This window comes from Colletes latitarsis, chromosome 7 (assembly GCF_051014445.1).
Source record: "Colletes latitarsis isolate SP2378_abdomen chromosome 7, iyColLati1, whole genome shotgun sequence".
Taxonomy (NCBI): domain Eukaryota; kingdom Metazoa; phylum Arthropoda; class Insecta; order Hymenoptera; family Colletidae; genus Colletes; species Colletes latitarsis.
In genome coordinates, this window is record NC_135140.1 from 6705482 (window position 1) to 6721641 (window position 16160).

General features: G+C 37.8%; 1 protein-coding gene across 20 annotated transcripts in view; it reads right to left on the reverse strand.

Annotated features, from left to right (window-relative positions):
* The window catches only part of LOC143343149 (protein muscleblind), a 562363-nt gene that overhangs the window by 142249 nt on the left and 403954 nt on the right, over positions 1-16160 (reverse strand). The window contains exon 1 of one of the 20 annotated variants that reach the window (XM_076767720.1): positions 12594-12616. The exons of 18 other annotated variants lie outside the window; for them this stretch is intronic. Coding sequence is in view for 1 of the 2 variants with exons in the window: in XM_076767733.1 (XP_076623848.1) it covers positions 12603-12641 (39 nt within the window). In the remaining variant the exon portion in view is untranslated. Of the gene's footprint in view, positions 1-12593; positions 12642-16160 lie in introns of those variants that run through there. One more of the 20 variants, XM_076767733.1, reaches the window with a different exon arrangement.

Sequence of the window (16160 nt, forward strand, 5' to 3'; positions counted from 1 at the left end):
CCTTAAATTCGACGGTCGGTTGCAGTCCCGTATTCGTTTCATCGCGCGCTGGAACCGTGGAAAAGAGACACGAGGAAGAGGAAACAAGCTACCAAAGACAATATAGACTAATCCGTTGCGTGGCTTATTAGAGTTCTCCCCGTTTTTTCTCTCGTTCGCCACATCTGCGGCACTTCCTCCGCGACCGTAAGAATGAAACCACCGCCGACGATCTCGCAGGAAGTTGGCGCTAGTTATACGAAAAGTTTCGCCCCGGAAAGTGATACGTAGCGGGAAGTAGCGAAATTACTGGTAATTACGAGCATGATTTATTAACATCAGAAACTAGCTATCTCGCGGTGGTTCCGCGTCGAAACGCCGCAACGAACACGCGGGGATCTATGGACCTTCTTGCTCGTTGAAGAAAAATCCTCTTCGCGACTGTCGGATTCGGTAAATAATATTACATTCGCGAAATTCGATGAATTTTCAATTGTTTATGAAAGCAGAAATCTCGAAGAGACGAAAGAGTTTGGACAAAAGATACGATGAATAATAGACACGAATTAAATTATTTTATACGTGGTGTTATGTGACAAAATAAAAAGTTTTGGTTACTTTTCCCTTTATCACATTCCTTTAACTTCAACGAAATCAAACTTCTACAGACCACCAAACGTACCTATAAAGTGTATCGGAACATAGTTAAAATATTCAGTTTGGAACAAGAAATGGGATTAATACCAGTTTTCTATGTGGGCAGTTTTTGATGAAAAAATCAAATGCAAAGAAAACAAACGTGCTGACATCTCTTAAGCAAGCTTAATATACAGGGTGTTCAGCAACCCCTGGGGAAAAATTGTAATGGGAGATTCTAGAGGTTAAAGTAGGACGAAAATCAGGAATACCAATTTGTTGATGGAGGCTTCGTTAAGAAGTTATCAACGTTTAAAATTTCACACATTCTCGAATTTTTTTATCGAAAGTGGATAGGATTTCGGGGGTATGTCTATTCACCAAAAATGCTTGTAATTAACTCCTGCAACTAAATATAATTTTTTTAATATGATTTGAAATTTTTTAATTTCGTCTAAAAATTTCAGTACCTACTGTAATTTTTTTCTCGAAAGTGGGTAGGATTTCAGGGGTATGTCTATTAACCAAAAATGATTGTAATTAACCCCTGCAACTAAATATAATTTTTTTAATATGATTTGAAATTTTTTAATTTCGACTAAAAATTTCAAACATACTCGAATTTTTTTCTCGAAAGTGGGTAGGATTTCAAGGGTATGTCTATTAACCAAAAATGATTGTAATTGACTCCCGCAAACGAAAATAATTTTTTCAGAACGATTTGAAACTTTTTTTTTTCGCCGAAAAATTTAGGCACCTACCCTATGTCGATTTTTCTTAAAAATTCGTTTTTCATTTTTAGTAATTTTGTTTAACGCCCTACAAAAAAGTTGTGTAATACTTTTTTGTAGGTACCCATAAGCTCTACTTCAGGAAAAAGTTTCATTGAAATATATTCACAATTGTAAGAGTTATGGACGTTTGAAAATTGGACCATTTTTATGGGGTTTTTTTCATTTTGCGGGGTCGAGGACTAACTTTTCGAATATTTTTGCAATTTCAACATATTCTCCGTCAAAGTACGCATAGTTTGCTTTTTTAAACATCAAAATCGTCCAATCCGTTTAGGAGTTATGACATTTTAAAGATTTGCATGAAATTTCGGGGTAACATTTCTGGTCAGAAATTATATTTTCGCTAAGGAATTTTTTTCTCGAAACTGCGTAGGAATTCTGGGGTATGTCTAATGACCAAAAATGATTGTAATTGACCCTTTCAACTGAAAATAATTTTTTTAGAACGATTTGAAATTTTTTTTTTTCGTCGATAAATTTCACACTTACTCGAATTTTTTTCTCGAAAGTGGATAGGATTTTGAAGGTGTGTCTATTCACCAAAAATGATTGTAATTGACTCCCGCAACCGAAAATAATTTTTCCAGAACGATTTGAAATTTTTTAATAACTTTTTAACGAAGCCTCAGTCAATAAATTGATATTCTTGATTTTCGTCTTATTTCGGCCTCTAGAATCTCCCATTAAAATTTTTCCCAAGGGTGGTCGAACACCCTATATAGTTCCTCTTGAATCTAGATTAGGTGAGATCATCCACGTGTCCAATTAAATTGTGGTTTATAAGTCTGATATTTTTTACACATATAATTAAGAACATTACAAATGGTTTAATTTGAAATATAATATTAAACATATTCTCTAGCAAATGAAATATCAATTAAAGCACCTCTGGTCTCAAGTCAATCTAATTCACTACCCCTTAAGAGTTTCGAAGATGGCCGCGCACGATGGTCGAAAACGTGAAACGCGAACGGCGAATGGCTAGGACGTACTGCGTCCAATGCCATGGAGTTTAATACTACAAGCTTGATCCCTAATAAGTTTGATTAAAAAATTCAGCCCCGCGCCACGAAACCCGACATAAACGTCCATTCCCGGATGAATTTCGATACGACCGATTATACTACCTTTGCGATACCCAGAGGGTCGTAATTTCCCTGTGAGACGCGAATGGGTATTACTTGATTAAAATTTTTTAATTAACGTTGCTTTCAAGCATCCAGGGGTACCACGATATGGCAGTCGCGGGATCGGTACGGAGCATAGGAATCGGTATAAATATTCGCGAGTGCCGCGACGGTGGAGGAATAAAAAGGAGAAAAAGACGTTCCGTGGGATCTATGGAGGGTATAATTGATCTAGTTGAGCGTGACGCGTTTAATCGCAAAGGTACATAGCTCCATTCCCGCCGAAGGCAATAATAGTACCAATGATCGCAAAGTAATCGATCTCGAACCGGCCCCGGCGCTAATGGAAAATGAAATTGTAGGCCGAGTATTATCCACCAGGATTTTGGATTATCCCCTCGCGTAATAGAAACCCCATTAGTGACGGTATATTGTTTCTAGCGAGAAGCCGCATCCAAGATTGCCCTATGCGCAATTAACGGTAAAAGTAGCAATAATTGCTATGATTAACTGGTCTATTACCGAAATTCACGTAATACGGCGGTTAATAACGGAAGTGACGCCACCGCCATGGGCCGGTGTCCATTATGTCCACGCTGCAACGCGTGAGGTTCCTCTGTCCAGCAAGATCGAAAATACCCGCAGGAATTTTCAAATTTATTTATTTACTTGATTCTAGTTTCTGGTTCAGTTTTACTCGCCATCAAGAACTAGCAAAAAATATAAAATTATATATCAGGGATTTTATAAAAAAAATTTAACTTGTTCCACTTTGATTTTAGGTTTTCATTATGATAGATACTATAAAAGTATAACTATAAAACTATAAAACACTTAATGTGATACATGTAATTTATGTTGTGTTGCGACGTACCAAACGAGAGTTGAGTTAATTTTATACAAAGCAAAGTTTAAAATATAAAATGTTTATCGAGAGTTCTATAAATATTCTGGGTTGCATTTTATTTCGATTCCTGTTTCTGATACTGTTCAACAATAATCAGATTCGCGTTGCAGACATGTTCGATGTTCTACCGATGTTAGGAGAACACGATAAAGGTAGAAATAATTGGATGGTTGTGGCAAAACCGCTCTTGGCAATTTTATAAGAGAAGTAACGTTGCCCCTTGTCACCAATTCTTTCTGACAGAGTAAACTTTATTTATTTTTACCGTGAACAGTCAAAGGAATGCAAACTTTAAAATATAAAACCTTGTCTCCGTTTAAATCCCATTCCTCTTCCTAACTTCTTGAGTGACTGGATTCGCATCAAAAATTGAAAATAACTATAAAATTATAAAATCGTCTTGAAAAGATCCTAACAACTGTAACAGAAGTTTGGAACTAAACCTACTACGACCGGTCAAATGGCCGTTTTTAAAATTATGTTTAAAATTTCTAACATACAATATTATTTTAACGCCACTTAATTAATGCTATTTTAACTTCACAACTTTGTTTACAGTACACGTATAATGAAGTTTTCAATATTCATTTCTATTCTTATTGCTTGTTTATGTAGTCTGTCTTGCCTAGCACGACCGGTTATCTGATATAGCAAAGATGAAAGGAGAGAATCTTCAGTTTTCGCCTAAAACAGTCTAACAACGCGCATTAAAAGTAATTAAACTTTAGACGCGTGCAGTTCCGAAACTACTAGGGTTTTAGTAATAATTGAGCCACTGTTAGAAGCGGCAAAGCCTCCCCTTCAAACTGGTTTTTGGATTTTGTCGATTCGATTTTCCGTTTTCGAGATATCGTAATTTAAATGAAGGGGTAATTTTTTAAAAATTCTGCTGTGGTTCGTCCCGTGTTAAATCAGACTAGTAATGCGCATTGAAATTACTAAAACTTTAATTACCTGCAGTTTCGAAATTATTAGTGTTTTATCCATTATTGAGCCACTGTTAGCGGCGGCAAAGCTTCCTCTTTGAAATGGCTTTTGGTTTTTGTCGATCGGACTTTTCGTTTTCGAGATATCGTAATTTATGTAAAAGGTAATTTTTCTTAATTCGACTCACTCACTATCCGGCTCGCGAATTAAAAATACTAAAACTTTAGACGCGTGCAGTTCCGAAACTACTAGTGTTTTATGAATAATTAAGCCACTGTTAGAAGCGGCAAAGCCTCCCCTTCAAACTGGTTTTTGGATTTTGTCGATCCGACTTTCCGTTTTCGAGATATCGTAATTTATATAAAGGGGTAATTTCTTTAAAATTCTGCTACGGCTCTTCCCATGTTAAAACAGACTACCAACGCGTATTGAAATTACTAAAACTTTAATTACATGCAGTTCCGAAAGTATTAGTGTTTTATCCATTATTGAGCCACTGTTAGCGGCGGCAAAGCTTCCCCTTTAAAATGGTTTTTGGTTTTTGTCGATCCGACTTTCCGTTTTCGAGATATCGTAATTTATGTAAAAGGGTATTTTTCTTAATTCGACTATCGCTGTCTTCGTCTGACGCGTCGCGTCGGGCCTCCTTGTCGCGCGTGAGTCGAGACAGTCACGAGCCAGGAAGTCGTAGTATTTCCAAGAATTTACTACGCACTGTCTACTATCTACGCGCACGGGGGATGAATGAACTCGCGCGAGCGCAACAAAAATGTAAACAAAGCTTCGGACGCTCATATCTCCGAAACTAGCCACCGCATCGACTTGAAACTAAAATCGCTATATCTCCGGAACTAATAGAGCTATCGACTCGTACAAACGCTCATTTTAAAGGGCATTTCATCCTCTATCCGATGACTATACCAACTACTATAATTTATGCCATCTTCTATGTTTATTTTGAAATTTATTTTGTCTCTATCCATTCAAAGAAGTTCCAGTAATTTCTATCAATCATAAATTGTTTATTTAATTGAAAATGAACTTAAATTTGTATGCGAGATGTTCGCGTAATTATTAATCAGCATTCTTTCGTAAATAATGGTTTTCTCTGGAACTAACTACGTTATCGACTTGAAACAAAATTCGTTTTCGAATTTTATCTTCTATTCGATAAGAATTGAAAAGTTTCGACGTAGTTTGTAAATTTTTTGTACGAAGTACAGAAGTATTGAATATTTTTGTTCAGATTCTTAAAATCCACGCTTTAATAAAATATATGCAACACAAAAGAGAAAAATACCTTACGAATAAACTTCAAAACACAACTTTCTATACATATAATGCAAAAATTAGAAGTACATTGCCTCGTAAAAGACTGGTCATTTGATAGGTCATGGTAGGAATGGGTATATATGAAATGGCGTATTAATGTTAAATACAATTTGTAAAAGAAAATGACACAGATAAATATATACTTTTTTCTAATCTTCTGCAATTGATTATAATTTTTGAAATATTCAAACATGTTCAAACCATTGGTGAAAAATAATTAAACAAAGCTACAGAATTACTGGGATACGTTTCAAACGAAATCCATTCGATAAAATGTGTTCTATAGAAACATTCAACATTTAAATTACAAATTGCAATATTTGCACGCGAATTTGTGAATTTTAAAATCGAATAAAATTTACCATCATTCAATTCCGAAAATATTATTTATTTCCCAAGAAGTTAACCGTAAAATCGAACGAAAAGCCTACGGAAAGAAATGCGTTTCTTCTAGGAAGTGTTACAAGGGAGGATCGGACATAATTTAGCAGCAAGAAGTTTAGGCTGGATGGGAATTAAATCGAAGCTGAACACGATCTTAATCGTTGGCTGTTAATCACTCGATTCACGCCGTGGGAATTGAAACTTTCCCGAGGTGCAAACTTGCGAATCGTCCAGCGGCGATGGGTAGAAAAAGCGGAACGAAGTGATTGATACCGGCGAGAAGTTGAGCGAGTTCGGATTCAGTTAGAAAATTCGTCAGCTAACGAAATTACCGTTCGCTTCGCTATATGAACGACCGAGGGGTAGTTCGATACCTGCACCGGTTCAACCCTTTCACAGTTTTACGAAACCAATGCCTATCCAAAAGTTCCCTCCTCTCAATATCAATGCAGCTGGCACCGTACCAGTCGCGTGTTACTTCCACCATCGCGATTGATTTCCATCGTAGCACATGAGTCCACGGGCTACTCTAATTAACGTTATTTTTCCTCGTTACGAGCCGCGAGGCTCAACGAATTTCACCTGCTTCGATTCAACAAAATTATCGTCGTCGTCGTTCTTTGTCAATCTCAAACACACGCGATGATTGTCGCTGTTATTTTTATTATTAACGCCGTACAAATTCACAGACCTCCTACAATTATATTCTACCGAGGAAAAATGATTGCACTTAAAAACACGTGGAATTAATTTTCCTCGAACGAACACGTGTAATATGATCTTTCTCATAAAATAAACAAAACGTATTGTTCTCCTTCCTAAACTCTCTGTAAAATACAATCGTATTTAGTTTCATGTTATATGGAAAACTATGGTTTTCGAGGACATGTATGTATATTGTTAACGAAACGAAAAGTAATAAAACAAAGGACCTAACGTATTAAATAAATATATAATAAATTTTTCGAATTCAGTCTCGACGATTGCTGTTCTCAAGACTCGTGTTTCCCTAATTGTTTCGTGCGTACTTGGCCTACGTAGTCGCGCAGAAAGAAATCAAGATCGAAAAGGGTAGATGTCGGAGGGTGCAACGATCGAAAGAACGAAGACGGGGTGGATCGAGCCGACCCTATCTGCAATTGCAATCGATAGGACGGCCGGCCAGAAGTTCTCGAGCACGATATTTAAATGTCAGGCGCATAACACGCGTTCACCACCTCTGGAAGGGTGTACCCTAACATTTACACCTCGCCCTTGTACTTGCCGCTCCGCCCTAGACAGCCACCTTCCTTCCGAGCTATCTCCATTCCTCTTTCTTCGTCTCTGTTTCTCGGCCGATCGTTTCGATCGACCCTCTTTCGCGCCTACGAGCCTCGCTTTTATCCTTGCGTATGCTAGCACGCACACTCCAGTGGTGCCAACGCGACGGAAAAAAAGCCTGCGAAAGAAAGAGGCAGAGCAACGTTATTAAACTCGAGGGCTTTCGACTTTACCCGCGGAACATGAACGCTGGAGCACGCCTGTTTCCGGAGCCAGGTGATGTTTGTACCGATTATGGCCACTATTAGCCATTTACGCGTTTCACAGGACCGTTGCAACCGCGTTGCTCGACTGTATTTAAGCTCGAGTACGGTTGTTGGGGCTAAGCACTAGGTGATGATCCAGTCTTTCATTTTTAACGATTTCATTTTTCGTCAGTATTTTCGAACTGTTGTGGGAAATATTTTACATTCTACTGTATTTTGTACAGATTATGGTTACTATTAGTCATTTATGCGTTTCACGGGACCGTTCCTAGGCAGAGTTTACACTAGAAATGTGCTACAGTTGTTAGACTAAGTGCTAGATGAGGATCGAGTCTTTCATTTTTACTCATTTCATTTTTCGTCAGTATTTTCGGATTGTTGTGAGAAATATTTTACATTCTACTGTATTTTGTACAGATTATGGTTACTATTAGTCATTTATGCGTTTCACGGGACCGTTCCTAGGCAGAGTTTACACTAGAAATGTGCTACAGTTGTTAGACTAAGTGCTAGATGAGGATCGAGTCTTTCATTTTTACTCATTTCATTTTTCGTCAGTATTTTCGGATTGTTGTGAGAAATATTTTACATTCTACTGTATTTTGTACAGATTATGGTTACTATTAGTCATTTATGCGTTTCACGGGACCGTTCCTAGGCAGAGTTTATACTAGAAATGTGCTACAGTTGTTAGACTAAGTGCTAGATGAGGATCGAGTCTTTTATTTTGAACGATTGTTATGGGAAGTATTTTACATTCTATTGCATTTGTACAGATTATGGTTACTATTAGTCATTTATGCGTTTCACGGGACCGTTCCTAGGCAGAGTTTACACTAGAAATGTGCTACAGTTGTTAGACTAAGTGCTGGATGAGGATCGAGTCTTTTATTTTGAACGATTATTTTCGATTGTTGGATTTTGTTACGAATGTTTGGTATTCTATTGTGAATTTTAGTGAGATTGCAATAGTTATGTGATAATCTGGAGAGGCCGTAACTCCGAATGCCGTGTCCAGTACACGGTCTAACTCTTGATGGAGACTTTGGAGAACAAAACTCTCGACGTGGACGTTAGGCATTAAGATCGCCTAATATGCAAACGTTGTTAATCCGAGAATGGACCACTTTTGGAGGCAAACGGGTTCATTTGCAGTCTCTAGCCACGACCGTGCGATAATAACGTTTGCGCGCGGGTCGTGCTAACGGAACTTTCGGCTTTGGGAACCGGGTCGGTTTGTTGCTGTTGCTGGGAACTTATTAATCCGCATAAGAGTGCGATTACACGGTCGTACTGTAAGTACCCGGGCTCTGTATCGTCGACTATTGTAAAAAAACAAGCAAGGTACATGGCTATTTTTAATAAAAGAACTTGCATTTTAAACACAGAAAAGAGACAGAATTTTCTTGAAATATGCACACACCAATCGCGACACCCGTTAGATAGTAATAATTTCAGTTTAAAAAAAAAAACTGTAATAGACTTATTGTTGGTTTCACAGAACCTTCAACATAAAAAAATCCACCGAACGACAATATACTATATATAATGAATCCGTGATTAGTCCAAAGAACGTTACGACAAGTATACTCGTCAGACACAGAGTACGTTTGTTATAATATAGAATTAAATTGCAACGGAATGACTGTTTTATTTTTTAATTTTATCACTAACATTTGTTTGTTTACTTAACTTAAACGTGTACACTTTGCATACGAATGAAAAAAATTCACGAAAAACCAATTACTTGGAAAAGCGATTACACAGTTTACATTTTACTTCGTTTCGGCTTCCAAATATTCAAAAAACCTTGAAATATATTTGAGCAAATATAAACAGCAAATTGAAATTACTTTTTACGAAGCTACATTTACCACGAAATGTTGTCATTTCTTCGCGACGAGTATACTCGTCAAAAACAGCTAACTGGTTGAAACGATCATTCCGCGTCGTGCTATCCCGACTCAGGAAGTTTGCAAACGTAAAAGGCAGCAACGTCAGCAACGATGATCCCGCGGAATAAAATTTGACGGTGGAAGACGAACGACAAAGACGCGAGTTAAACGAGGTCGACTCGCAAACTTTTGATCGGAGCACCTGTGAAACGCGCCCCCCTCCCCCACAACGACTATTAGGTATTCCCTAAGTGCAGTACAAAGAAGCCCAGACCGAATTTTCCCCAACAACGTGTTCTCTTTTGTACCGCGAAGCGCCAGAGAACGTTGAAAGTAAAATCTTCCTAAAGGCGAGAACGTTGTTAACCCGCGAGCTAGGTATGTTTATATCTGTATACTGGCTGCCCTGGGTTACTAACGGTCCAAGTTTTCCCAGACTCTCCATCTTGGGAGTATCGATTCAGTTTGTTCGCGATATTATCAGCAATTTAATTTCAAGTTCGATAACACGACGTGATTAAAGAATTTTCCGGACCTGAATTTCCACCGTGCACCGAAACATCGTTAACGGATGCTCAGGATCTTCAAAACTACATCTGTAAAATTAGACTACCAGCGTGGGCAAGGAATTTAATAACGTTACACGCTGCCAAATGCTGCGTTACTAATGTAACTCGGTTTACTCGCTGCGTCCCGCGTATCTTTTCTACAACAAGAATCTGAAAAGACTCTAGGCGAGATTGACTTCTCGCTATGCGTCGAATTAATGGGGAACGGGAACAAACGCCTTTGACGTAATTTCAGAAATAGTTTACTTTACTATTACATGCGATGCAACTTGAAATTTCCAGTGTTTATATGTTCACAAACTTTTAACGTGGACCATATTTTCGTAATTGCTTTGTGGCAGAGTTTTCTGTTGTAAGAAGAAGTGAGAAGTGTGTATAAATCGAGCACTTGCGAGAGAGCTACAGTTTAAGCGTAGCCCTCTGCTGGCGAGCGCAGGAAGCATCGCCACATAATAAATATAATATAACATAACATAATCACAGTTGCAATTTTTTGAAATTTTTATTATCGTTCGTTTCGAGGTCCTCGTCAACTTTTATTCCGAGACAGAGATAGTGAAATTTGAAAAATTACCCCTACATTTAAATCAGGATATTTCCAAAACGGAAAGTTAAATCGATGTAAACCAAAAATTATTTTGAAGGAGAGTACTAACCCAGACCTTGTCACTTCTAACAGTGGCTCAATTATGGAGAAAACACTGGTAGTTTTAGTACTATTAATACGCGTTATTGGACTGTTTATTAAGATATTACACCGTGTAAGTAAATTATTTGGATAATTTTACGACGTCTGTACGGAAGTAAACGATATATCGCTTCGTCGTAAAATGATATATTTTCGTTCAATTCTACATTTTACGGAAACCGCCACGAAACTAACTATATGTAGGAGTGTCTCGAACGTAAATAGGTAGATAGGCAAAACTTTACGGGCAATTTTATCTAATTTACGGTAAGCTAAGTCCTGGGTACGATTAAATAGGCGCCAGTCACGCATTGGCCGTGTGGTGGACAACTTTACGAAGAAACCCTCGCAAACAACGACTCGAACAGCAGAAAAAACTACGCCTCCGAAGATACCTAATTCTACATGGCAATTTTAAGAAAATTCAAACATAGATCAAGGATTAAGCAGAATATAATTCAACGATCGACGCAGCAGATATTAATTCAACGGCTGATTATGCAAAATTCAACGACGCGACAATTAAGGAAATTCAATGATGATGACACATATAAAATGTAAATAAATACTCCTAGTCTTTTTTACTTCTATACAGTTCAAATCAAAATATTATTCCTGGAACAAGTCAATGAAAAATGTCATAAAAATGTAAACAATGCAGAAAAATAATTATAATTCGAATTTTACTATATTCTTTGCATTGCTTCAGTCAATAACATAGAAAACTATTAAATTAGAAGAAACCATCAAGTTCGTACGCCACGAATATACATTTTGAGAAACTTGTGGGAGTCAAATATTTGCAAAACGACTCGTTAATCCTTAAACAATCACGCGAACGAAAGCTAATCATCGTTTAATGGTACGTTTGTCCGCGGTAAATAGGTTCTACCGCCTTTTCGAAATTTTTCTAGGATCGTGTAACGCAAGACATGCGAAAAATAATGGTCAGTCAATAAAACGGGGTCGCTTGTCAGCCAGAGAAACGCACGAATTGGTAACTTTTTTTCCCCCCCTCCTTCCGACCGTGTCGCTCGAAATGATATATCGCCGGCAAGTTTTTAGTTATTCCACCCCCGAGAATGATAGCCCGGCTAATTAACTCGGCCATTGTTGCCCTCTATCCGCGTAGTCGCTAAACTATTATTACTCACGCCACCCGTTACTTTGCGATAATTAACGAACACAGTCCGAATATTTGACAGTAAAAGGGGGGATGGGACGACGCCGTCCAGGGTTCTTTGCTTCGACTGCTACCGCTAAACGTACCCTAATTTAGTAGGCTGACGCGCTATAGCACGTGTGATATGCGAGCCACTGAATATGAAAGTGGCGCGAAACGAATTTTACCTCATCTCGAGAAATTAATGCTCGACGCGCGGAATACCGCGGTGGAAGGAGCAGGAAAATTAAAGTAATTTAATTTTCTAACTTCTTTCATTTACACGACTCTCGCCGGCTCGAGTATTATTCAATTGGATACGGGATCGCGTAGATTTTCTCTTTCCTACTCGTTAAACAATTTCTTGCATTTGCGTTTGTTTACTCTTCGCAACGATTGTGTTTGTCCATTATTTTTGTATTTAATTTAATTATCTGATGTCTCTATTAATTGGAACACAAACATAGAAATTTTAAAAGAACCGGTTTAATTTTATAAGACAGCTCGTTTTTAAATTTGATTAAAATAGTATTTTGATTTGAGGACAACGTCGTAAACTATTTCACTGTGTCTATTTTTAAATTATATTTTTACGACTCTTTCGAGCCATACGTGAAATGTGTGTTTTTATTGCGGCATCCTGATCTATATTACTGATACCTGTTACCTTTTTCGCCTAGTCGTAAGTTTCCATTGAAAATTGACATGGTCTTACCTGCAACAGAAAGGAGAAATACGTGTAAATACAGGTGTCGAATCAGTCACGAAACTCTTAAATAAATTTGAAAACACAGTAGAAATATAGTACTTAGTTTTCAGTTGTTTCTTCATTTATTTTTGACAGATTTTATATCGGTTATTACTTCAAATGTCCAGTTTGATTCCCTTTAGAGGAAAAATGAGAATTTATAAAGCAATAAAGTTTCAAAGTTATTGTTCTTGACTTAGAACTATGTCTACGTGATATTTCGATTATAATCAAAGTTTAGGATATCGAAAGTGCACCTTCAACATAGAAAATCAACATTCAGAGAACTTCAAAAAACTTTAAATTAATTTTTCTCGGATTAATATTTCTTAAACTGGTGAACGTTACAAATGAAAAATTATTCAATTATTGCACTCGAAATTTTCGTATAATGATGCACTTCCATAAAATAATAATCTCTATTTTCCGAATTACTGATTCTGATTACCGTTTTCGGTACAGCATCGAGATATAATCAATAATAAATTCATTCTCACAGTAAAATACACAAAAAAAATCAGGTTACATTTCCACGCATACACGAACTACCACAAAAAGTTTTACTTCGATAAGTCGTACACTTTTCTTCCAAAAAAATCCCAAATATTGTCGATTTCACGAACACGAATTACAAGGAGGCCTAGTAATTACAGGACTGACGCCGTTTTCGAATATTTTCTAACACAAATTTTAACAAACGTACTCCTCAGCTTGTACTTGAAGGTATTTACACTTGGATCGTTTGCAATGCATAGTTTTTATGTAGTAAATTCTCGAAGGATGGCTCGTTTCCTGGGGTGGTCACGGTAGTTGTACGTCTTGAATCTAAAATGGATTTCAAGAGCCGTGAAATGGAAATCTCGGATACGACGATGTAAATCTCTTTACGGCTCGGTGTAAAGCCGCAAATAATTAATTAGTAATACGAGAAAGGTTCGCTGGCGGCCAGACGTTCTCCGTGCCTTGATATCACGGTTTGAAATTGGAGTAACCTTCGTCCTCGCCCCTTCCATGCATCTTCCACGCCCTCTCATTCGCTGTATACGTCTTCGGTATGAGACACGCGAGGTGTCGTCGGTTAGGTATCCTCGTTCACCTCATTATACTAATTATTTAAATCCCCCAACGGCACATTATATTAAGCCCCGGCGCACTTGGTAACGTCCGGCAGGTATAAATCATCGTTACGTCGTGTCGCTCGTTAAGGAAGTAAGGAAAGTCGTGCTGATACACGGCCACGATACGTTCTTAACATCTTCAGGCCTCTTGGACCTCCCACTACACGTGGAATTGAACATTATCTTTTAATACAGAATAATTAACACGCTGTTCGACGATTGCTCGTGACGCTACAATGTTCCTTTAAAACGCTCACGGCGAATAAACTTCCCTATTTACAGACCATTAACGCATTCACCGGTAAATCAAACTCTTCAAATTGTCCACGAAAACGAAACTTTCTTTTCAGACAATTATTTTCTTTAATATTTAATCTTGAGAATTAAAAGAATCTTTTTAGCTCCGTACTGAACAATCGCCCACATGTAGGTTACCGTCGTTGGGAAATAATAAGTATTGAATATTTCTATTTTTAGTTTCGTTAATTTTACCTCGACGTAGAAGTCTATTTTACGCAGGTAACAATTTTGATGTTATTTTCTTAAACTGTGAACAACTACTATGTAACACAAAATACTCGAAAGAGAATATTCACAATTACAAGAGGTGTCTCAGACGTGGTCGTAGATTCCAATTTGATAGAACGAAAGATCCATATTGTAACATTATTCAGGAAGGTGAAAAGAACCGGGAGGCTGAATTTATCGCTTGGCTTCCGATTTATTTAGCGCGTGTCTCCGTTCAACAGGCCACGTAGCTGGATTTGGAGCTGCCTGTGCAGGAAGACGCGCGTTTAATTTCCAAAGTAAAGTACGACCCTTCGGTGCGTAAACTTTATTTCCTAGCTATTTTGAAGGATAACGTCGTCGGGTGTATTACGGCATATATACGTATTTTAATAACTCTAAAGGATCTACGGGGTGCCCCGACCGTACTATATCAAACGGCGTACGAGGCCGTACGGATGTCAAAGTTTAATCGTAAGAAAGTACCGTGTCGTATAATATGTATAGGTATCAGACATCGGTGTAAAGAAATATTCGAAGTTATATTTCAATCCGTCGTAGTACCCGCTTTATGTACTTGCGTCCTATCCGTCGAGGGACTACGGATGGATAACTGATAGGGAGGAGAAACGCTGGTGACAATATTTTATGGGTCCCCGGCTTTTATTGCGCGGGACTTTTAGGACATCTCTTAAGGGAGTCCAGTTTACAGTAATGCGATGTATCTCGATCGTGTCCCGACGCTTCTACCCAGGATGCTTCGTCGTATCGGCTGCACTCGATACGTTGAAAAATTCAGTGGAAACGAGCGAAACGGCGCGTTAAATTTGCCCTCGGCGTCGAAAATGTAATCACGTCGTGTTGCTTATTATTTAAAATTATTTCCAAGTGTCTGGCGAAACTCTCGAGTTTATTACACTTTAGAATTTATTAGCAATTGTTGGCGATTCTTTGAATTTTTTTTGAAGGGAAACGATAAACTATTTTTGTATCAAGCTTGGGCATCCATATTTAAATCTATGTTCGAAGAATGTCCAGAACTTTCCGAGAAAGGTGATTCCGGTGTCGTTTTGTTCGTAAAAAATGAAAAAACTAAAAAGCGTGTATCAAGCCTAGCATTTAACAATTCTCAAAATACCTCACTCGATACCTCGAACGAGAGATCACTGGTATCTAGCGCTATTTGTTGACTGCCAGACAAAACCCCTCAAATTGTCTACGAAAACTAGCATATTCACAATTAGTCGTAGAACTTACTTTTACAGCCTTAAAATTCTTTAAAATTTAAGTGTCCTATCAAGATTTATTTTCTTTAACATCTAATCTCGAGAAATAATTTTTTGTAAATTCATGCCACCTATATATGGCAGTCAATGTGTTAAACTGGATCCTTATAGCGGCAAATATTCCTTTAGAAACGATCTCTGTTCAACGCTATATTTACCAAAAATTAATTGCACATATTTGAGTCGACGGTTACATAAAAAAAAAAAAACGAAAATAAAAAGAAAAAACCGTAGCATACAAATTGTATAAAAAGTTGAACGGAGGAAGAAAATTGATGAAACTGGAAAGGAGGACGAAGGTAGAAACGTAAGAAGAATCGGAGAGAAAGAATGAAAAGGGTAAAAAGAAGGGAAAGACAAGAATGAGAAGTTTTGAACTCTTCCGCTGATGCATTAACCGCAGCCGGCGTAACGAGTATTATCCAGGACGTGCGGTCGTTCGCGAACTTTGAATCAGATTTTAATTAAACGAAATTGCGGAATGATATTTCACGGCCAGTTACGTGGGTAGGGCGGGACCTAAGGTTGAGGGCAGCCGATGGGAACGCAGGAGGAGATACTCGCGGTGCCTACGG